Here is a 22,979-nt window from a genome sequence, read left to right as displayed (position 1 = left end):
TTAAGTTGTATGAGTTCCCTATAAATTTTGGAGATTAAGCCCTTATCAGATATGACGTTGGCAAATATGTTTTCCCACGAGGTGGGTTTTCTTGTTGTTTTGTTGATGGTTTCTTTTGCTGTGCAGAAGCTTTTTATTTTGATGTAGTCCCATTTGTTCAGTTTCTCTTTAGTTTCAACTGCCCTAGGAGCTGTATCAGTGAAGAAATTGTTTTGGCATATGTCTGAGATTTTGCTGCCTTTGTATTCTTCTAGAATTTTTATGGTTTCCTGTCGTACATTTAAGTCCTTTATCCATTTTGAGTTTATTCTTGTGTATGGTGTAAGTTGGTGGTCTAGTTTCATTTTCTTGCATATATCTGTCCAATTTTCCAAACACCATTTATTGAAGAGACTATCTTGGCTCCATTGTATGTTCATGCCTCCTTTGTCAAAAATTAATTGAGCATATTGGTTCGGGCTAATTTCTGGACTCTCTATTCTATTCCACTGATCTATATGTCTGTTCTTGTGCCAGTACCAGGCAGTTTTGAGAACAGTGGCTTTGTAATACAGCTTGATATCTGGCATTGAGATCCCACCTACTTTGTTTTTTCTCAGGATCGCTGCAGCTATTCGGGGTCTTTTTTTATTCCAGATGAATTTTTGGAGAGTTCGTTCTAGATCCTTGAAGAAGGCCATTGGTATTTTAATGGGAAGTGCGTTGAATGTATAGATTGCTTTGGGTAATATGGACATTTTAATGATGTTGATTCTACCAATCCAAGAACATGGTATGTTCTTCCATCTGTTTATGTCTTCCTCTATCTCTTTTTTCAACGTCCTATAGTTTTCTGAGTAGAGGTCTTTTACCTCTTTAGTTAAGTTTATTCCTAGGTATCTTAATTTTTGGGGTGCGATGGTAAATGGGATTGTTTTTATAATCTCTCTTTCTGAAAGTTCACTATTGGTATATAGAAATGCCTCGGATTTCTTGGGGTTAATTTTGTATCCTGCTACATTGCCAAATTCATGTATTAAGTCTAGTAGTTTTTTGATGGAGTCTCTAGGGTTCTGTATGTATAATATCATGTCATCTGCAAATAAGGACAGTTTTACTTCCTCTTTTCCAATTTGGATGCCTTTTATTTCTTCTTCTTGTCTAATTGCAATGGCTAATACTTCCAGGACTATGTTGAACAGGAGTGGAGAGAGTGGACATCCCTGTCTTGTTCCTGTTCTTAGGGGAAATGGTGTTAGTTTTTGTCCATTGAGTATGATGTTGGCTGTGGGCCTGTCATATATGGCTTTTATTATGTTGAGGTATGATCCTTCTATTCCCACCTTGCTGAGAGTTTTTATCAAAAATGGGTGTTGGATTTTGTCAAATGCTTTTTCTGCATCAATTGATATGACCATGTGGTTTTTTTCTTTCAATTTGTTTATGTGATGTATCACGTTTATTGATTTACGGATGTTGTACCATCCTTGCATCCCTGGGATAAATCCTACTTGGTCATGGTGTATGATCCTTCTGATGTACTGCTGGATCCGATTTGCTAAGATTTTGTTGAGGATTTTGGCATCTATGTTCATGAGGGATATTGGCCTGTAATTCTCTTTCATTGTGTTGTCTTTACCTGGTTTTGGTATTAGTGTGATGCTAGCTTCATAAAATGTGTTTGGAAGTGTTCCATCCTCTTGGACTTTTTGTAGTAATCTGAGGAGGATAGGTTTCAGTTCTTCCTTAAAAGTTTGGTAAAACTCCCCTGAGAAGCCGTCTGGTCCTGGGCTTTTGTTTGCTGGAAGCTTTTTGATGACTGCTTCAATTTCTTCCATCGTTATTGGCCTATTGAGATTTTTAGATTCTTCCTGATTGAGTTTTGGAATGTTGTATTTTTCTAGGAATTTGTCCATTTCCTCCAGGTTGTCTAGTTTGTTGGAGTAGAGTTGTCCGTAGTATTGTTTAACAATCATTTGTATTTCTTTGGGGTCTGTTGTTATTTCGCCTCTATCATTTCTGATTTGGTTTATTTGGGACCTCTCTCTTTGCTTCTTGGTGAGCCTGGCTAGGGGTTTGTCAATCTTGTTTATCCTTTCAAAGAACCAGCTCTTGGTTTCATTGATTTTCTGTATTGTTTTTTTGGTCTCTATTTCATTGATTTCTGCTCTAATCTTTATTATCTCCTTCCTTCTGCTCACTCTGGGCTTTTCTTGTTGCTCTCTTTCTAATTCTTTGAGTTGTAGAGTTAGATGATTAACTACCATTTTTTCTTGTTTTTTGAGGTAGGCCTGTAGAGCTATAAACTTCCCTCTCAGGACTGCTTTCATTGTGTCCCAGAGGTTTTGGATTGTTGTGTTTTCATTGTCATTAGTGTCCAGGATGTTTTTAATTTCTTCTTTGATGTCATCGGTAACCCAATCAATATTTAATAACATGCTATTCAGCTTCCAAGTGTTTGAGTATTTTGGGTTGTTTTTATTGTGGTTTATTTCTAACATTATGCCATCGTGGTCTGAGAAGATGCTTTTTATGATTTCAATCTTCTTGAATTTGTGGAGACTTTGCTTGTGACCCAATATGTGGTCTATTTTTGAATATGTCCCATGAGCACCTGAGAGGAATGTATATTCCGCAGCTGTGGGGTGAAGTGTTCTGAAGATGTCAATTAAGTCCATCTGATCTAGTGAGTCATTTAGGATTGCTGTTTCTTTGCTGAGTTTTTGTCTAGCGGATTTATCCAGTGATGTTAGTGGTGTATTAAAGTCCCCTACTATGATTGTATTGTTGTCGATCTCTCCCCTGATACCTTCCAGGAGTTTTCTTATGTATGTGGGTGCTCCTGCATTGGGTGCATATATGTTTATCAGGGTTATATCCTCTTGTTGTATTGATCCCTTTAGTATTATGAAGTGGCCTTCCTTATGTCTGGTTATGGCCTTCACTTTGAGGTCTATTTTGTCGGATATAAGTATTGCTACCCCAGCTTTTTTTTCATTTCCATTTGCCTGAAAGATATTTTTCCATCCCTTCACTTTCAGTCTGTGTGAGTCCCTTCTAATGAGGTGGGTCTCTTGTAGACAGCAAATGTATGGGTCATGTTTTTTCATCCATTCAGCCACTCGATATCTTTTGATTGGACCATTTAGTCCATTTACATTTAAAGTTATTATTGAAAGGTACTTGTTTGTAGCCATTTCTATTTTTTTGTGGCTGCTTTCTTTCTGGGCTTTTTATTTCTACTTTTTACACCAGTCCCTTTAGCATTTCTTGCATTGCTGTCTTGGTGGTGATGAACTCCCTTAGCCTTTTTTTGTCTGTGAAGCTTCTTATTTCCCCTTCAATTTTGAATGATAGCCTTGCTGGATAGAGTATTCTTGGATTCAGTCCTTTGCTTTGCATCACTTTGTAGATTTCCGTCCATTCTTTTCTGGCCTGATGTGTTTCTGTTGAGAAATCGTTTGATAATCTGATGGGGGACCCTTTGTAGGTAACTCTCTGTTTCTCTCTTGCAGCCTTTAAGATTCTCTCTTTGTCTTGTACGTTTGCCATCGTTATTATGACGTGTCTTGGTGTCGGTCTTTTGGGGTTCATCTTGCCTGGGACTCTCTGTATTTGTGTAACTTTTTTCTTCCCCATATCTGGGAAGTTTTCTGTCATTATTTCTTCAAATAGATTTTCTAATCCTTGCTGCTCTTCTTGTCCTTCTTGCAGCCCTATTATGCGTATGTTACTTCGTTTCATGTTGTCCTGAAGCTCCCTTAGGCTCTCCTCCTGTTTTTTAATTCTTTTCTCCAGTTGCTGTTCAGATTGAGCTTGTTTCTCTGCCTTATCTTCTAACTCACTAATTCGGTCTTCTGCTTCTTCTAGTCTGCTGTTGAAACTTTCCATGGTGTTTTTGATTGTAGCTATATCACTTTTCATTTCTTCCTGATTCTTGCATAGGTTGTTGATTTTCTCATCCATCCGGTGAATGAATTGTACAACCATCATTCTGAATTCTTTTTCTGTCATGTTGCACGCTTCAGCTTCATTAATTTCCTTTCTTGGTGATTCTTCATTGTCTTTCCTCTGGGTATTGTGTCGTCTCTTCATTTTGATTATCTCCTGATGGTTCAAAGGTTGAGTTGCGTGGGCCTGGGCCGTGCGCAGTGGGAGGCTCCCACCACCCTAGTGTCACTGAAGAGCTCTGACACTAAGATGTGTGGTTGTTGTTGGTTGGTGGGAACCAGGCTCGCTCTGTGTCAGTGTTCCCAACACTCAATGTGGCCTCGCGCGTGCCCTTAGAATTAGGGACCCTGCCTGCACTGTGCTGAAATAGAGGCCCCCCTGACGCGTGTTTAGCACCAGAGCAGAGCCCCCTAGCTTGCGCCAGGAGTCAGAGTTCCCCAAGAGTTCAGTATCAGAGTCTCTGTTGCTTCGCGCAACCTCACCTTGAGAATCAGGGTCCCTGTGTGCCCTTGCACCAGGAATTGGATTCACTGGCTCTTAGTATGAATGCACAGGAAATCGGGATCTCAGGCGCAGGTGATAAGAAACACAGTCAAGTCACTGGTGCTTGGTGCTGCCTCCTGCCCTGAGAAACGGGGTTTCTGGGCCTGTGCTAGGCGGACAAACTCCCGTTCGCGCGATTGCTCCCAGCCCAGGGCTCTGATGCCAGCAGTGCGCGCAGGATTAGTTCCTGGTGCTGTGCGCGTTTTTGCTCCCAGCCCAGGGCTCTGATGCCAGCAGTGCGCACAGGATTAGTTCCTGGTGCTGTGCGCGTTTTTGCTCCCAGCCCAGGGCTCTGATGCCAGCAGTGCGCACAGGATTAGTTCCTGGTGCTGTGCGCGTTTTTGCTCCCAGCCCAGGGCTCTGATGCCAGCAGTGCGCACAGGATTAGTTCCTGGTGCTGTGCGCGTTTTTGCTCCCAGCCCAGGGCTCTGAAGCCCGAAGTGCGCATAGGATCAGTTCTAAGGTGCTCGCGCACTTTCAGGCCAAAGTTTCTGCAGCGCTGAGGCCCCGGCAAGGGGTAGGTCTATCAGTTAGTTACTCTGGCACTGCCCGCGATCCTGGGGGAAGGGGGGATGGGCTCCGCTACTCACGGATCTGCAGCAGGGATCTCTGAACTTTCCGTGTCTGCAGGTCTGTAGCTGTGGTCACAGGTCTCTGTCCCCAGTGGCTGCAGGGTCCTGGTATGCGTCTGAGATCAGACTGGGTGGTGCTGAGGCCAGGATCCTAGTCTCAAGCAGCTCTGTTTCCCAAGATGGCGTGGTCGCTGTGCCTCTGCTGGCCGCCCAGGAGTGTCCGCCCCTCCGTGGAGGGGCGCAGGCCTCCTCTGGGCTCCCGCAGTCGCGCCGCCCGCAAGTCGCCGCCTCCGGGTTAGTAGCCGCTGGGTTAGTAGCCGATCTCTGGATGCCGATAACCGCCTCCCAAGATGGCGCGGTCTCGCCGCTGCTCTGGCGCCCAGGGGGAAGTTTCAGCCTCAATCTCTAACCATCCGCATTTTTCAGGAGTTCTCTGTCTTTCCTGGCTGCAGACTGTCTCTCAGCTGAACCTCCCCAGCTTGATCGGGCTGGTTGTTACCCGTTTCAGCTGCTCGCCCCTATCTGCTCTGGGACGAAGGACCAACACGTCCGTCTAAGCCTCCGCCATTTTTTTTCTCTCAAAAAATTTCTATATGTGACATGGCACCAGAGTTAAGTTAGGGTTTTACAAAATGCTGACATGCCGAGCTCAAAAGGTTCGCCATCACTGCTTTAGGATGGGTATTTTGATCAATCCATTTTTCCTGGTAGCTGGAACTTTTATATATTATATACTACAAATGCCATCCAAATTTGCTGATTATACTTTTTGCTTGTCTGCAGCACGATGCACTCGACACTGTGGCCTTTCAGTGCACACTTACACATGTCTTACATTGTGTCTTAATTTTAAAGTTTCCTGGACAGAAGTTTTTCTCCTGGGGGGAAAAACCTAGAACATAGTAAAGTTGGTGTCTTTAAAGTTGTTGTCTGTCATTTTGGAAGATAAATAAATGATTTCCTTATCACCAGTTCTATAAGTGTTACCACCAGTTAGGAGTTCACCTTTCTTCCTGAGTGAGGGGTTCTAAAAACTTTTGTGTGTCTGTATGGCATCTGGCATTTATTGGAAGGCTATCCTCGAAGTACTGGTACCTAAGTCCACCTGATTCTGTAATTTGAGGCTGCCCATTAGGTTTATGAGATCTGGTAAATAGGACTATTTTTATTATGTCTTCTAAGTTATAGAGGTTGTGGTTGAATAAATGAAAAGATTATTTGAGAATAAACTCTTTAGTTATTATTGCATAACTGATTATTTCAAAATGTGGTGACTTCAAACAACAATAAATATCTTTCACAGTTTCTGTCAGAGGGGATTGGGAGCAGTTTGGTTTTGAGGTTCTGCTTGAATATTTTGTCAGATGTCGACCTGGGCTAGTCATGTAAAAGTTTGGGGTTGAAGAAACCCTTTCCAAAGCGACTCACTTACATGCTGGCAAGTTGTGTGTGTGTGTGTGTGTGTGTGTGTGCGCGCGCGCGCGCGCGTGCGCGCGCGCGCAAATTATATGAACATACAGTTCCTCCTTTTAAAAAATATAAATGGTAGCATCCTATAAACACCGTTATGCACCTTGATTTTTAGTTTATATATGTTGGGAGCATTTTCTAAATCAATACATAGACTTCATTCATTCTTTTTATCAGCTGCGTATATTTTATTGTCATTTAATTTTTATATCTTCGGATGTGATAAAACACTTGGACAGTCCCCAGATATATCTTTAGAATTGGATAATATTGAATGTTTCTTTTTCTTCAGCCCTCCCCCTACCTTTCATGGCAAAGGAGAGAGGGAAGAGAAGAGCTCATCTATCTATCTATATATATAAAAGCCTAATATGCAAATTGTCCCCTCGGGAGATCGGGAGTTTGATCGCTCGCTATGACGTATGCTGATCACCAGGGGGAGGTGCAGAATGAAGGAAGGCCCTGGCCAGCAGCCAGGGAAGGGAGGCCCTGGCCAGCAGCCAGAAAGTCCAGATAGGCCCTGATCACTGGCCAGGCCTAGGGACCCTACCCGTGCACGAAGTTCTGCACCGGGCCTCAATTAAAAGGTATACTAGAGTTAACTTTCTAAAAATATCTGACACCCACTGATGATAAACAAGTTGGCTCAAAGTATCTCCAGGTAATTACTGTATTCTGAAATTAGGTTTACTCATCCTATCTAATAATAGAGAAACATGGTAATTAACCATAACTTCGCTACCCTTCCCATTGGCTAATCAGCGAGATATGCAAATTAACTGCCAACCAAGATGGCAGCTGGCAGCCAGGCAGCTGAAGCGAACAGGAGGCTTGCTTGCTCCAGTGAAGGAGGAAGCCAAGGTTCCCCGCCTGCTGCTGCCGGTCTCTGAGCTGCATTCTAAGTAACAATGTTGCAATTATAGAAGCTAAACAATCCCCAGAAACCTGCTTTCAGCCGGCTGGCCTCGGAGCTGGAGCTAAAACAGTGTTTCAATTATAGAATCCAAACAAACCCAGATACCTGCTTTCAGATGCCGAGGTCTCAGAGCTGGAGCCGAGCCTCAGAGCTAAAGCCGGCTCTCAGCTCCAGTGACAGCCATAGAAGGTAAATAAATCCCAGAATAAAAAGAAAAAAAGAAAAAAAGGAGAGGTTTAGAGCTTCAGTCACCCGCCAGCCTGAAAACGGCCCTCAGCCCCTCACCCAGACTGGCCAGGCACCCCAGTGGGAACCCCCACCCTGAAGGGTGTGTGACCAGCTGCAAACAGCCATCATCCCCTCATCCAGGCTGGCCAGGCACCCAAGTGGGACCCCCACCCTGATCCGGGATACCCTTCAGGGCAAACCAGCCGGCCCCCACCCGTGCACCAGGCCTCTATCCTATATAGTAACAGGGTAATATGCAAACTGACCCTAACAGCAGAAGGACTGGGAATGACCGGTCACTATGACACACACTGACCACCAGGGGGCAGATGCTCAATGCAGGAGCTGCCCTCTGGTGGTCAGGGCACTCTCACATGGGAGGAGCTCTGCTCAGCCACAAGCCAGGCTGATGGCTGCCAGTACAGCGGTGGTGGTGGGAGCCTCTCTTACCTCCTCAGCAGCACTAAGGATGTCCGACTGCAGCTTAGGCCTGCTCCCCGCTGGCAAGTGGACATCCCCCGAGGGCTGCCGGGCTGCCAGAGGGATGTCTGATTGCCATCTTAGGCCCAATCCCCCGGGGAGCAGGCCTAAGCCAACAGGTGGTCATCACTTGAGGGGTCCCAGACTGCGAGAGGGCACAGGCCGGGCTGAGGGACCCTCCCTCCCCCCAGAGTGCACAAATTTTTGTGCACCGGGCTTCTAGTTATTTATAACCATTTAAACAAAACTTTTAAAAATTCAAATGATCTAATGAACTATTTTATTTGTTATTTAAATGTTACCTCTGTACACTATAAATATGAAAACATAAATCTGTATAATTTGATAATTTTCTTAGGGCCTAATTTGTCTAAAGAAATCTTTAGCATTTTTTTTTTTTTAAGAGACACACAGAGACAGACATTAATTTGGTGTTCTACTTATTTATGCATTCATTGGTTGCTTCTTGTAAGTATTTGCTCTGACTAGGGATAGAAGCTGTAACCTTGGTGTATGGGATGGTGCTCTAACCAACTGAACTACCCTGTCAGGGCTTATAGCTTTTTTTTAACAGCTATTTTATTTTCATCTTTGAATGAGACAAAACACTGCACTAAATCATGTTTTATGATAGTTCAGGTTTAGTTTATCTGAATTATACATTTCAAAGAACTGCAACTAATTTGTCAAGTGGACTATAGATCAAGTCAGAAAAGCTACTTATTAAGAGCTCCTGAATGATTATAAATGCCATTTTGACTTGCCTGCATCACTTTATGAAAAAAAATTAGAATTTTTATTAAATATTTACTTATACATTTCAGTTTAAGTTATTTATAATATTAAATACTTTGTTATTGTGTCTACTGGGAAGTAGATATTTTATCTTTTAATTCAAACAAAAACTCACTTGATAGAGGTAATGGCAATGTTTGGTTTCTTGTTTGGGGCAGTGGAAATGTTCTATACAGTATTTAACTATGGTGCGGAATCTTGATTGTTTTGATGGTTTTGTGGGTGTATGCATTAGTCATAACTTATCAAATGTGTGTTAAGTATGTGCAGTTTAATAAAATATTTAAAAAAAAAAAAACCTCATTTGGCAATGACATTTTAATTTACATTCCTCAGACAATTAGAGATAGGTTAGGGAGGTTCTTCATTTTTCCATTTTGGTGCCAGTAAGTTTAGAGCCATATCTGATCCTTAATTATAACTTATTGATCCTCATAATCAACATACTTGATTCCTAGTATTGTGTTTGTATTGGTAATAATAGGGACAATGACTTTTAGAGCATTTTCTATGTGCCAGGCACTCTGATGACTTTGATATGTTCTCTATTTAATTTTGGCAACCATTGAGGTAGGTATTATCTCCTTTTACAGATGAGGAAACTGAAGCTTGCGCATTTGCCCAAGGACATACAGCTGCTAAGTAATTGGTAGAACTAGGATTTGGATTCCCATTTATCTTGACTTTAACTAAACCCTGTGCTTGGAGGCCTTGCCCTCTACTGCCTATCTTTTCATGGGTTGATGTTTCTACAAAACACTGTTTGGTTATTGAATATGTGTATTTTTGCCATGTGCCACCACCACCTTTCTGGAGGACAGGCAACATATAAAGTTTCCTTGGGAATGTTATATTTGTGTTATGATCTAAGTGTGATTTGTGGGCCATTTATAAATTCTTTGCTAAGGAAACATGAGATGAGCACAGAAATGAAACTAAGTATTTAGAAACTTTTGTAGCAGTTTGCCGCACCCTGTCACAGAGCAGGGCCGATCAGGGGGTTGGGATGCCGCACCCTGTCACACACAGAGTCGCAGGGCGATCAGGGGGTTTGGGCGCTGCCCCCTGTCACGCTGATCCGGTGCCAGGAGGCCTCGAGGCTCTGCTGATCCCAGTGCTGGGAGGCATATTACCCTTTTACTATATAGGATAGAGGCCTGGGGTCCGGCTGGTTTGCCCTGAAGGGTGTCCTGGATCTGGGTGGGGGTCCCCACTGGGGTGCCTGGCCAGCCTGGGTGAGGGGATGATGGCTGTTTGCAGCTGGTCACACACCCTTCAGGGTGGGGGTCCCAACTGGGGTGCCTTGCCAGTCTGGGTGAAGGGGCTGAGGGCTGCTTTCAGGCTGGTGGTTGTTGACTGAAGCTCCCAACGGCTTCTTTTTTTTTCTCTTTTATTTTATTTTATTCTGGGCCAGCTTTAGCTCTGGCTCTAGCTCTGAGGCTTCCGCTGGTTTGTTTGCGTTCTATAATCGAAACAATGTATAACTCCAGCTCTGAGATCCCGGGGTTTTGTTTAGCTTCTATATTTGTTACGAAGTTTCTTAGAGTTGCAGCTCAGAGGCCGGCAGCGCAGACAGGGAACATTGGAGTCTGCAGTCACTGAAGCAAGCAAGCCTCATGTTCGCTTCCAGCTGCCTGGCTGCCGGCCGCCATCTTGGCTGACACTTAATTTGCATATACTCACTGATTAGCCAATGAAAAGGGTAGCGGTTGTACGCCAATTACCATGTTTCTCTTTTATTAGTGTAGATTACTCTGATTATAGATCACAACCCCTATTTTCATTGATAGGAATTATTACTAAATTGTTTCTCAGGTTAACCTGTCTATGCATATTATATATCTTCAAAATGGATGTGTTATATCTTATACTAGAAATATTGCTAAGGGAAAAAAATTGTCCCTGTCAGTGAAATTTATATACGTGCTTTACTCTACAACTAGTACATTCTAGGGTTTATTTTTTAGAATTTAGTTATTTCATACTATTTTTATACACTTTCAAAAAATCCATTCAAGTTGATTTCCCCCCTCCCTGAGTTTAATTTGGTTTGCAATTCTGTCTTCTCTGATTTCTCAGACGCATTTTAGTTTATTATAAGGTTCATTCTTCATTCCATCTCTGTCACTATTAATATTTAACTATTAGTTTAATGACATTTATGACTTTAATTGCTTTAGTATGCCACTCAGTGTTTTATACTGAAATAAATATTGTTGTGTGTGTTTATTATTAAATCTAGTTATTAAAAATTTTAGAGGCCAGACCTAGCCAGTTTGGCTCAGTGGATAGAGCATTGGCCTATGGACCAAAGAGTCCTGGGTTTGATTACAGTCAAGGGCATGTACTTTGGTTGCAGGCTCCTACCCAGCCGAGGCCCTGGTCAGGGCTTGTGCGGGAGGCAACCAATCCATGTGTTTCTCTCACATGGATGTTTCTCTCTGTCTTTCCCTCTCTCTTCTACTTTCTCTAAAAATCAATGGAAAAATATCCTCAGGTGAGGATTAATAAAAATAAAAAAATAAAAGGAAAAATTTAGAAACCGTAGATTGATGATAAAACAGCTTGCATTGTTTTTAATTTATTTCCATACTTAACTACTATACTTAAACCACTGTGTATGAACCCAGCTTGATCCTCAGTATTATAAGTTATGTGCTGTGAAATATAACAGATACATATAAAACATAGTTCCTGCTCTCAAAGACTTCTAATTCTAGTAGGGAAATTGTAGACAGTATTATAGATGTCCCCCATTTTTCCCCCTTTGTCCCCCTCCTAGGGCCCCCACCCCACCCCAGGCCTTCACAGCACTATTGTGTCCATGGGCTATGCACATATACATGTAAGTTCTTTGGTTAATCTCTTCCCGCCCCTCTCTCCCCCTTTCCCTCTGAGATATGTCAGTCTGTTCCATGCATCCCTGTCTCTGTACCTATTTTGTTCATTAGATTCCACATATAAGTGAGATCATGTGATACTTGTCTTTCTTTGACTGGCATATTTCACTTAGTGTAATGATCTCCAGCTCCATTCATGCTCTCTCAAAGAGTAAGAGAACCTTCTTTTTTACAGGTGCATAGTATTCTGTTGTATAAATGTACCACAGCTTTTTTAACCACTCATTAACTGATGGGCACTTGGGCTGTTTTCACATCTTAGCTATTGTAAATAATGCTGCTATAAACTTAGAGGTACATAAATGCTTTCTGACTGGTATTTCAGGATTCTTAGGATATATTCCCAGAAGAGGGATTGCTGGGTAAAAAGGCAGATCCATTTTTAATGATTTGAGGAAATTCCATGCTATTTTCCACAGTGGGTACACTAGTCTGCATTCCCAACAGCAGTGTACTAGGGTTCCCTTTTCCCCACATCCTTGCCAGCGCTTGTTGTCGATTTATTGATGGTAGCCATTCTGGCAGGTGTGAGTTGATACCTCGTTGCAGTTTTAATTTGCATCTCTCTGATTATTAATGACACTGAGCATTTTTTCATATGTCTCTTGTCCATCTGTATGTCCTCTTTGGAGAAGTGTCTATACAGATCCTTTGCCCATTTTACAGTAGTGATTCTTAATCTTTTTGATGATTATGTAGAAAAATATATTTGAGAATAATGTTAAAGTATAGATTTATCTCCCCCCAAAAATGTAAGATTTTGCATGTAATTTGAGAAAATACACAGAACCATGAGGCTCATTTTATTTATATATATTTCATATATATCTTTGATATAATTTGCATACCATATGATTCACCCATTTAAAGTGTATAACTCAGTGGTTTTCAGTACATTCACAGAGTTGTGTAACCATTCCTTCAATCAATTTTAGAACATTTTTATCATCCCCAAAAGAAACCATTAGGAATCGCTCCACTAGGAATCACTCCATTTCCCCCTTATTCCTCTGCCCTCCTCCCCCTCACCCTAAGCAAAAACTAATTTACTTTCTGTCTCTATAGATTTATCTGTTCTGGACATTTCATATTAATGGAATAATATATGTTTTTTCCTTAGAATTGAGTTACAGAGTTCAGCCCAAAGGACTGGAGGATTAGGTTCCACTTATTGAAAGTAGTATCAAAGAGTTTGTGACTATATTTTAAACCACTGTTTAAAATGTACTTGTCAGTTTTATTAAAATTAAGAAATTAAGGTCTAATTTCAAAGAGCTGATGTTCCTTTGTACTATATGCCATTTTATTGCTTAATAAAATAAGGTGATCTCCAAGTCATTTATTTTTCTTTGTCTTTTTTCTTTTTGCATGTCCTTTGATGTTTACAATCTAACTAGGATCAAAACAAAGTGAAGAGGTATGTATATCAGAAATGTTATTTCAGCAAATATGACTGTGAAATAACATGATTTCTAAATTTAAAAAAGTGCAGAATATTTTCTGCTCTTCTATATCCCTAAAATCTCAGCCATTTTTCCAGTTCCTAAGAAGGATCACAGAGTGAGTTCTCTTTGAAGCTGTCTTTGAATACTTCTATGAACCTGTGTACTGTTCACCAAAGTATTAATTACTTCTAATTTAAGAAACATTTTAAAGTTAAATATTAACTTCATCTAAACACATTTTAATACTTTATTTTAGTTCCGCCTGCAAAATTCTTTTGTAGGTAATGATTTTACATGATTTTGGAACTGGCCTCTAGTGGGACACTGTGGGAGGATGAACACAGAAGAGCTGGAGTTATTGAGTGACTCCAAATATAGAAACTATGTAGCCGCAATTGACAAAGCACTGAAGAATTTTGAATATTCCAGTGAATGGGCAGATTTGATATCGGCACTTGGAAAACTTAATAAGGTATGTCAGTCTTACGCATTTCATAAAAAGTAATAGAAAACAGAAATCTGTGTCTATACTGGTACTTACTAGATTTCTCTAAATCTTGAAGTAGAAATTTGAAAACATAACCTCAGAATTACTTTTGTTACTGCTATTTTACTTTTTACAGTTGCATGACTATGTAGTCAGGCATATTTTTAAGGCCAAAACAGCAGTGCTTGAAAGTTACAGTTATTATCATTACCTATAAAAATACAAGACTAAGAATCAAATGTCCTAACCATGAGGGCTAATACATTTTTGTAATTGAGCATCTAATATGGTTGTAGAGTTCCTGGCAACAAAGTGGAAACCTGCTTATGGAAAGCAGTAACTAATATGTCTTTCCAAATGGTATGTAGCAGTAAGGAAATATTTTGTATGTAGGCAAGCCTTAGTTATAGTCAGTACAGTACTTTTTACAAAAGTGACAAGCAGTCACTTGGAGCTTGGCCTTGAATAATCTTTCTTGATTTGTGTGGTTTTTATCCACTATAATTATGGTGGTATCATTGATCAACTCATAGTTTTAGATTTTGACCTTTTTTTTAATTAAATTTTTTATCACCTTACACCCATAGTTTCTTATTTTTTGGACTTAAAAAAAAAACAACAGTTGTCATTGAATAGGAATACTTCTAAATATAAAATGGATCCGGGAAGGAGATAGAAAAGGAAAGCTCTTTCAATAACAGTTATTTTTATTTTTGTTTTTAATCTTTACCTGAGGATATGTTTTTATTGATTTTAGAGAGAGAGGAAAATATGTTTTTATTGATTTGAGAAAGAGAGAGAGAAAGAAACATCGATATGAAAGAGAATCATTGATCCCTATGCACCCAGTCCATGGAATTGGCAACCGAGGTATATGCCCTAACTGGGAATTGAACCCACAACCTTTTTTTTTTTTTTTTTTTTGTTTGTCTAAGGGATGAAGCTCCAATCAACTGAGTGACCTGGGTTGGGCCCAATAACAATTTTAACCTCAAATAGCTTAGCATAGAGTTATTAGGAAAGAAATTTATCTTAAAATATACAACAAGAACACTAGTTTTCCACCTGATACTCTTACCTTGATATCTTAAAAAGAAAATCTTACATTTTCAGTGTGCAAATTGCAACTAAAAGTACCAGTTTGCTTAAAGGTAGTTAGGTTCCCTTTTGGTCTAAAGATTCTCTTTCTGAAGACTTGCTATGTTTAAAAGCAATTCAGGATTGTGGAAATTAATTATTGTAAGTATTACAATTACTTGCTATAATATGATACACTAAACTAGTGGTTGTCCCTCTTCCAACTATATATCTATGTTGAAGTCCAATATTCTCTATATATTTCAAACGACATATCAAAAATAGATGAAAGGCTGATTAACATTAAAGTTTTACAAAAAACATAAAAAAATGCCTCTCTTCTGAATAAATTTTTGGAAATATAGTTATTTTTAATAAAAATGTTATTTCTGTTAACATGCAATGGAAACTTAAAAGCACATTAAATATTTCTTTTAATTTTCAGTTTTAATTTCAAATATGATATACCTTGATATAACTGACAAAAGTAAAAGTTCTTTGGTCATCTCTCTAATTTTTTGAAGTATAAAGAAGTTCTGTAAGGATTTTTGATAATAGTGTGTTAGAAAGTGGAAATAATATGAGATGTAATATTTTTTCTCAACTGATTTAAAATGTTTTCTTCAAGGTTTTACAGAATAATGCAAAGTACCAAGTGGTGCCCAAAAAGCTGACTATAGGCAAACGCCTAGCTCAGTGTCTGCATCCAGCATTACCAGGTGGAGTTCATCGGAAGGCACTTGAAACATATGAAATTATCTTCAAAATCATTGGACCTAAGCGACTTGCCAAAGATCTTTTTTTATATAGGTAAGAATAATTTTACTATCTATTTACATGTAAATAAAATATTTTTAAACTATGCTTTTTGTGGTAAAAGCTAAAAAATTGAAAATTCCTTGATGGAGGTTTTCAGATATGGATTTTTAAAAATTTTTTTAGAGGTAGAGAAAAAGGGGTGGGGTGAGAGGGAGGGAGAGAGAGAGAAGGAAATATCAATTGGTTGTTCCACTTATGTGTGCATTCACTAGTTGCTTCTTATATGTGCTCTTACCAGGGTTCCAACCTTAAACCTTGGCATATCAGGACAATGCTCTAACCAACTGAGCTATCTGGCCAGGGCCTCAGATATGTATCCTAAATATTTTGATAGTTAAATGATTCAGAAAAATTTAGAATATTCCTTAATAAATAATTTTTTTCATAGAGGTCATTTATGAAGTTTTCATTCAAAATTATTGAGACTACAGTATTTTCTACCTTTTTAAGCTTGAGAACTATCTTGAGAAAAAATAGGATACCTTGATCTCTCAGTAACTTTCAAAATTCTCTACTTGAAGTATTCTTTTCTCTTGGCTTCTGTGATACCATGTTCTCCAGTTTAGTCACTTGATCACTTGCCTTCTCTCCTTTCCCTGATATCTACATACGGAGTTTCTTAGGGCTTGCTTAGTCCTGTGCCTTATGATTTCACTTTATATTCACTTCTTGGGCAGGTTTATCCATGCCCATGATTTATCTTTAATGTGCAATTGACTTATTTTGCTTAGCATGATATTCTCAAGATTTATTCATGTTGTCACAAATGGCAGTATTTCATCTTTTCTTATGGGCTGCGTAATATTCCATTATATATATATATATATATATATATATATATATATATATGCGCGCGCACGCCATATCTTTTTTATTCATTCATCTATCTTGGTGTTGCTGGGTCATATAAATCAAATAGGAAAAGTCAAGAATCTATGGTTCACTCATGTGTGGAATATAAAACTAAAAGTAACAAATGAACAGACAAACCAAAACTCATAGACACAGACAACAGTATGGTGATTACCATAGGGGAAGGGAGGTTGAGGGGCAGTAAAAGGTAAAGGGGGGTCAAATATATGATGACTTTGGGTGATAAATACACAGTGCAATATACTGATGATATATCATAGAATTGCACACTGAAACCTATATACCTTTATTAACCATTGTCACCCTAATAAATAATTTTTTAAAAAGGGCAATTGAAGCTCAACCTGTTCCAAACTAATCTCATCTTCTTCTGTTATAAACCCGGCCTTCTGCAGTGCACCATGTCAATCCATTTTCACAAGCCTGAAATATGAAAGTTCCACTTGATATCTTATTTTACTTGCCCATATCCTCCTCCTCCCCATGCACATTCTGTCACTACCAGTTCTGTCTCATAGTGGTTAAGAGCAGAGGCAGTGTAGTCGAGACTGCTTACCTTTACCAATAACTCGTTCTGTGACATGGGGCCATTTTCTTCACCTCTGTGTGTGTGTGTTTTCATCTGTAAAATGACCAATTTTATAGGTTGTTAATAGAATTAAGAGAGTTAATATATTTGAAGTGCTTAGAACAATGTGCAACATTAGTTCAATAAATGTTAGCTATTATTCTGATATATGTTGCAAATACATTTATTTCTCTCTACTTTCACTAGCAGCATCCACTCTAAATAAGCATCACATCTAGCCTGGTTTTTATCACTGGCCTCATAACATTTACACATCTGTTCTTATCCTCTTATATATACCCTTTTCTCCACACAATAGCAGAGTAAACTTTTTAGTATATTAAATACTGTCATTCCACTGCTAAAAACCTTCACTGACTTCTTTCATACTTAAAAACAAAATTCAAAGTCATTACCATGGCTTCTATGGCTTTATATAGTCTGGCCCTGGCTCTGTCAATGACCTTCAACCCCTACCACTTTCCCCCCAATTTATTCCATTCTGGTGACACAGATCTCTTTGCTTATTCTTACTCATTTTCTTTGCTTTTCCCTTACCCTAAATATTCTAATATAGGTCTCTGATTAAATATCAACTCCTCAGAGAAGACTTGCCTAATTACCCCGCCTGAAATAGCTCTTCCTCTACATCTTTGTAGTTTTACTATGAGGTATTCAGGTATCTTTTTATTTATCCTGGTTGGGGTTTATTGGGATTTTTAAATCTACGGACTAATGCTTTTAATCACTTCTGGAATCACTTTGAGAGAAAATTTGCCTTTACTCTATTCTTTCTTCCATTTTTTGGAAATATGATTAAACATATGTTAGATCTTCTCACTCTGGCTCCCACATCTCTTAAACCTTCTTTGCTATTTTCAAACTTTTCTCTCTGTAATGCATTCTGGGTAATTTCCTCATACCTAGCTTCCAGGTTACTAATTCTCTTTTTTTTTTTCATGTATTTGTAAAATATTTTGTTCTCCTTCCCCATCTTTATTACCATAGTAAGTTTAGTTAACACATTCATCCCCTTGCATAGTTACATATGTGTGTTTATGCTAATACTAGAGGCCTGGTGCACGAATTCGTGCACGGGCGGGGTCCCTTGGCCTGGCCATGATTGAGGTCTATCGGGGGACCAGCTGCTGGGGGGAGGAACCTTGGAAGGTTGGCTCACTGGCCGTGGGGGAGGGACTCTGGAGGAGGGCAGCTGGCCAGGGGGAAGGACCACAGGAGGGGGTCAGCCAGCCAGGGGGAGGAGGCTGCAGGAGGTTGGCTATGGGAGCACACTGACCACCAGGGGGCAGCTCCTGCATTGAGCGCCTGCCCCCTGGTGGTCAGTGCGCATCATAGCAACTGGTCAACTGGTCGTTCCGGTCTTTCAGTTTTAATGTTCACTTAGGCTTTTATATATATAGATGATACTGTTTTGATTACTATAGCTTTGTACTATTAGAAATTAGAAAGTGTGATGCCTCCAGCTTTGTTCTTCTTTCTCAGGATTTCTTTGACTATTCAGGGTCTTATGTGGTTCCAAATGAATTTTAGGATTTTTTAAAGTTTTTCTGTAAAAAATGCCTTTGAAATCTTGATAGGAATTTCATTGAATCTTTTGGTACTCTGGATATTTTAACAATAATCTTCTAATTTATGGACATGGGATATCTTTCTGCTTATTTGTGCCTTCAGTTTTTTTCATTAATGTCTTAGTTTTTTATTCTATTTTATATGGGGTTGTTTATTTTTCATACAATTCAGTTTTAGTGTATAGAAACACTACTGATTTTTTTTTTCATGCTCACCCAAGGATATTTTCCATTGATCTTCAGAGAGGGAGAGTAGAAGGGAGAGAGAAACATTAATGTGAAAGAGACACAGAGATGGTTGCCTTTTGCCCTTTCCCCAACCAGGGCCAGGGGTCCTTCAGCCCAGCCTGCATCCTTTCGCAATCCAGGACCACACGGGGGATGTCCGACTGCCGGTTTAGGCCTGATCCCACAGGAAAACTGGCAGTCGGACATCCTTCTTGCAATCCGGGACTGCTGCTAACCACTCACCTTCCTGCCTGCCTTCCTGATCACCCCTAACCACTCTGCCTGCCTCATTGCCACTAACCACTTGCCTGCCTGCCTCATTGCCCCTAACCACTCTGCCTGTCTACCTCATCGCCCCTAACCATCTGCCTGCCTGCCTGATCACCCCTAACTGCTCTCCTGCCTTTGTGATCACCCCTAACTACTCTGCCTGGCTAACTAATGCCCCTAACCACTCACCTGCCTGCCTGCCCCTAACCACTCTGCCTGCCTATTCGCTCCTAATTGCTCACCTGCCTGCCTGCCTGCCTGATCATCCCTAACCACTTGCCTGCCTACCTGATCACCCCTAACCCCTCTGCCTGCCTGCCTGATTGCCCCTAACTGCCTCTGCCTTGGCCCCCACCGTCGCAGCTTCGTCCGGAAGGACATCTGGAAGGTCGTTCGGCTGTCCGGTCTAAAGCATATTACGCTTTTATTATTATAGATATCTATATTTATGTATTTATCCCCCAAGTCTGTGGCTTGTCTTTTCACTCTCTAAATGACATCTTTGAAGAATCAAAATTTCTTAATGCTCCTTTTTGAAGAAGGTTCTTAATTTTAATGAAATCTAGTGTATCAACCTTTTCTTTTATGTGTAGTCAGTTTGTTTGTTTAAGGAATCTTTGCCTTGGATATTATTGCTAAAATTTAGAAATACAATGATTTTTCTATATTGACTTTGTATCCAGCAACTTTGCGAAATACACCTATTTTTTCTAATAGTTTTTAGACTTTGGGGTTTTCAGTATATATAGTCATATTATAATAATGAGTTTTATTACTTATAGTCCATTTTTAAGATATTTGCTTGTCTTACTGAACTGACTGGGAACTCTAGTACAGTGTTAAAGAGAAGTGGTAATGATGAACATTATTCTCATGTTCTCCATCTTAGGTAGAAAGTGTTCAATATTTTTAAAGTTCTAATACACCTCTCATTTCTGGAATATGTGTAGTTTGCTTATGATTTGTAATCTTTATGTCACTAGATTTATTTTGCCTTTTTTTTTTTTTTAGTTGTCTTGAATCTATGTTCATTAAAGAGTGACTGGTTTAACATTTTTATCTGGTTTGATGTTGGAAATTTTTTTTCATTTTCTGGAAGTTTTATAAGATACAGTTTTTTCCTTAAATATTTGGATGATTTCCTCATTGAAGCCATTTGGACTTTATCTTTGTAGGAGAGTTTATAGTTAAAGATTTAATTTCTTTAGTAGGTATAGAACTATTTAAAGTTTTTACTTACATCAGTTTTTTTTCTAGAAATTTGCCCATTTTATCTAAATGTTCAGATCTGTCTCCCTGAAGTTGTTCATTATATACTAGAGGCCAGGTGCATGACATTCATGCACTGGGGGGGGGTGGGGGGGGGTGGGGGGGGGGGGCTTCAGCTCAGCCTGCTCCCTCGCACAGTCTGGAAGCCCTCGGGGGATGTTCGACTCTCGGCTTAGGCCCGCTCACCCCAGGGTGCGAGCCTAAGCTGGCAGTCGGACATCCCCCGGGGGATCCTTAGCGCTGCCGCGGAGGCCACCCTTCTGGCTGAGCAGTGCTCCCCCTGTGGGAATGCACTGACCACCAGGGGGCAGCTCCTGTGTTGAGCGTTTGTCCCCTGGTGATCAGTGCATGTTGTAGTGACCAGTCATTCTGCTGTTAGGTCGATTTGCATATTAGCCTTTTGTTATATAGGATTGTGATCTTTGCAATATATATGATCTTTAGTGGTGTCTCTTTCACTCTTGGCATTAGTGACTTCAATCTCTTTTTTTTTTTCACTTTGAACAGTCTTATGAGTTTACCAGTTTTATTAGTTTTTTGAAAAATAAACTTTTAGCTTTGTTGGTTCACTTTACCATGAATATGTTTTCTCTTTCTTTAATATCTGCTCAGATAAGTCTTCTCTGAACACTGTGTTTAAAATTGCAATATTTGCCCCTACTTTTCCTCCTCTGCCTTTTTTTTTTTTTTTTTTTTTTTATCTCTGTGACATTTATCACCATCTGAGATATATATTGTTGGGTTACTGTATATATTCTACCTTAGTTCCTTGAAAATAAGTTTTATGAGGGTTATGGGGTGGGCATTTTTTTATTATTTTATTTTATTTTTTACTTTTTTTTTATTGCTTAAAGTATTACAAAGAGTATTACATATGTCTCCTTCTTTTACCCCCCTTTGACATTCCCCTGGCCTCCCCTACCCCCCAGTGTCTTATGTCCATTGGTTATGCCTATATGCATGCATACAAGTCCTTTGGTTGATCTGGGGCAGGAATTTTTAAAAAAATATTTTTATTGATTTCAGAGAGGAAGGGAGAGGGAGAGATAGAAACATCAATGATGAGAGCGAATCATTGATCAGCTGCCTCCTGCACGCCCCCTACTGGGGATCAGGCCCCCAACCCAGGCATATGCCCTTGACTAGAATCAAACCTGGGACTGTTCAGTCCGCAGACTGATGCTTTATCTACTGAGCAAAACCAGCTAGGGCAGGAATTTCTTCATATAATTTATGAATTGTTATAGCCTCAACACCTTAAAAACTATGTGACAGGTAATAGATCCTGAATGAATAATCTAAAGCAGTGGTTCTCAACCTTCCTAATGCCGCGACCCTTTAATACAGTTCCTCATGTTGTGGTGACCCCAACCATAAAATTATTTTCGTTGCTACTTCATAACTGTAATTTTGCTACTGTTATGAATAACAGTAAATATCTGATATGCAGGATGTATTTTCATTGTTACAAATTGAACATAATTAAAGCATAGTGATTCATCACAAAAACAATATGTAATTATATATGTGTTTTCCGATGGTCTTAGGCGACCCCTGTGAAAGAGTCGTTTGACCCCCAAAGGGGTCGCGACCCACAGGTTGAGAACCGCTGATCTAAAGAAATGTTTTTTGTTAAGTAATTCAGTTCTTTGATACTATAAATATTATAATGAATGGATGTTGAATTTTGTCAAATGTTTTTTTCTGTGTTTATTGAGAAGAATAATTTTATTAATGTGATGTATTGCATTGGTTGTTTTTTGTTTGTTTGTTTGTTTTGGCATATGTTGAACTATCCTTGCATCCGAGGTATAGATCCCCCTTGATCATGGTGAATAATCCCTTCAATGTGCTGGTGAACTCAGTTTGCTAGTATTTTATTGAGCATTTTTGCACCATATTCATCAGGGTATTTGTCCATAGTTTTCTTCTCTGCCAGTGTTCTTTTCTGGCTTTGGTTTGGCCTCAGAAAATGAGTTTGGGAGTGTTCTCTCTTCTTTGATATTTTTTGGAAGGATTGTCATTAATGATTCTTTAAATGCTTGCTAAGATTCACCAGTGAGGTCATTTGGTCCTGGGCTTTTCTTTGTTGGGAGTTTGTTTTTCTTTATTACTGACTCAATCTCCTTACTAGTAATTGGTCTATTCAGACTTTGTATTTCTTCCTGAATCAGTCTTAATACTTTGTATGTTTCTAAGAATTTTTCCATTTCTTCTTGTGTGTCTAGTTTGTTGGCATATAGTTGCTAATGGTTTTATATTTTTAAACAGCTCTGGATTATTTCCTCTTCTTGCAAATGCTGCCATGTCTGTGAAACCAACATTGCTAAGTTTGTATGAGATATATTACCTGCCTTTGGGTAAAACACTGAAGCCTGGTCTACAAGGATTGCTAACTGGTATTCTTCCTGGCTTAGAAGAAGGATCAGAGTACTATGAGAGGTAAGATGGTATGCAGCTAAGTAATCGAAGTCATAGATTTGTCAGCAAGCATCCTTAAATCAATAATGTTTTAACATC

The 22,979-nt window shown here is 39.6% G+C and overlaps 1 protein-coding gene across 8 annotated transcripts in view; it reads left to right on the top strand.

Annotated features, from left to right (window-relative positions):
* The window catches only part of DOP1A (DOP1 leucine zipper like protein A), a 113,442-nt gene that overhangs the window by 10,384 nt on the left and 80,079 nt on the right, over nucleotides 1–22,979 (top strand). For 7 of the 8 annotated variants that reach the window (XM_070418177.1, XM_070418174.1, XM_070418178.1 and 4 more), the window contains exons 2-5: nucleotides 13,232–13,251; nucleotides 13,561–13,751; nucleotides 15,472–15,653; nucleotides 22,731–22,901. In XM_070418177.1, the coding sequence (XP_070274278.1) occupies nucleotides 13,614–13,751; nucleotides 15,472–15,653; nucleotides 22,731–22,901 (491 nt within the window). In that variant the 5' untranslated portion in view covers nucleotides 13,232–13,251; nucleotides 13,561–13,613. Of the gene's footprint in view, nucleotides 1–13,231; nucleotides 13,252–13,520; nucleotides 13,752–15,471; nucleotides 15,654–22,730; nucleotides 22,902–22,979 lie in introns of those variants that run through there. The other variant, XM_070418172.1, reaches the window with a different exon arrangement.

Source organism: Myotis yumanensis, unplaced genomic scaffold (genome assembly GCF_028538775.1).
Source record: "Myotis yumanensis isolate MYYU_CA2020_CCGP unplaced genomic scaffold, mMyoYum1.0.hap1 SCAF_6, whole genome shotgun sequence".
NCBI classification, from domain to species: domain Eukaryota; kingdom Metazoa; phylum Chordata; class Mammalia; order Chiroptera; family Vespertilionidae; genus Myotis; species Myotis yumanensis.
Note: the sequence above shows the minus strand (reverse complement) of the source record. Positions and strands in the feature narration are given on the sequence as shown.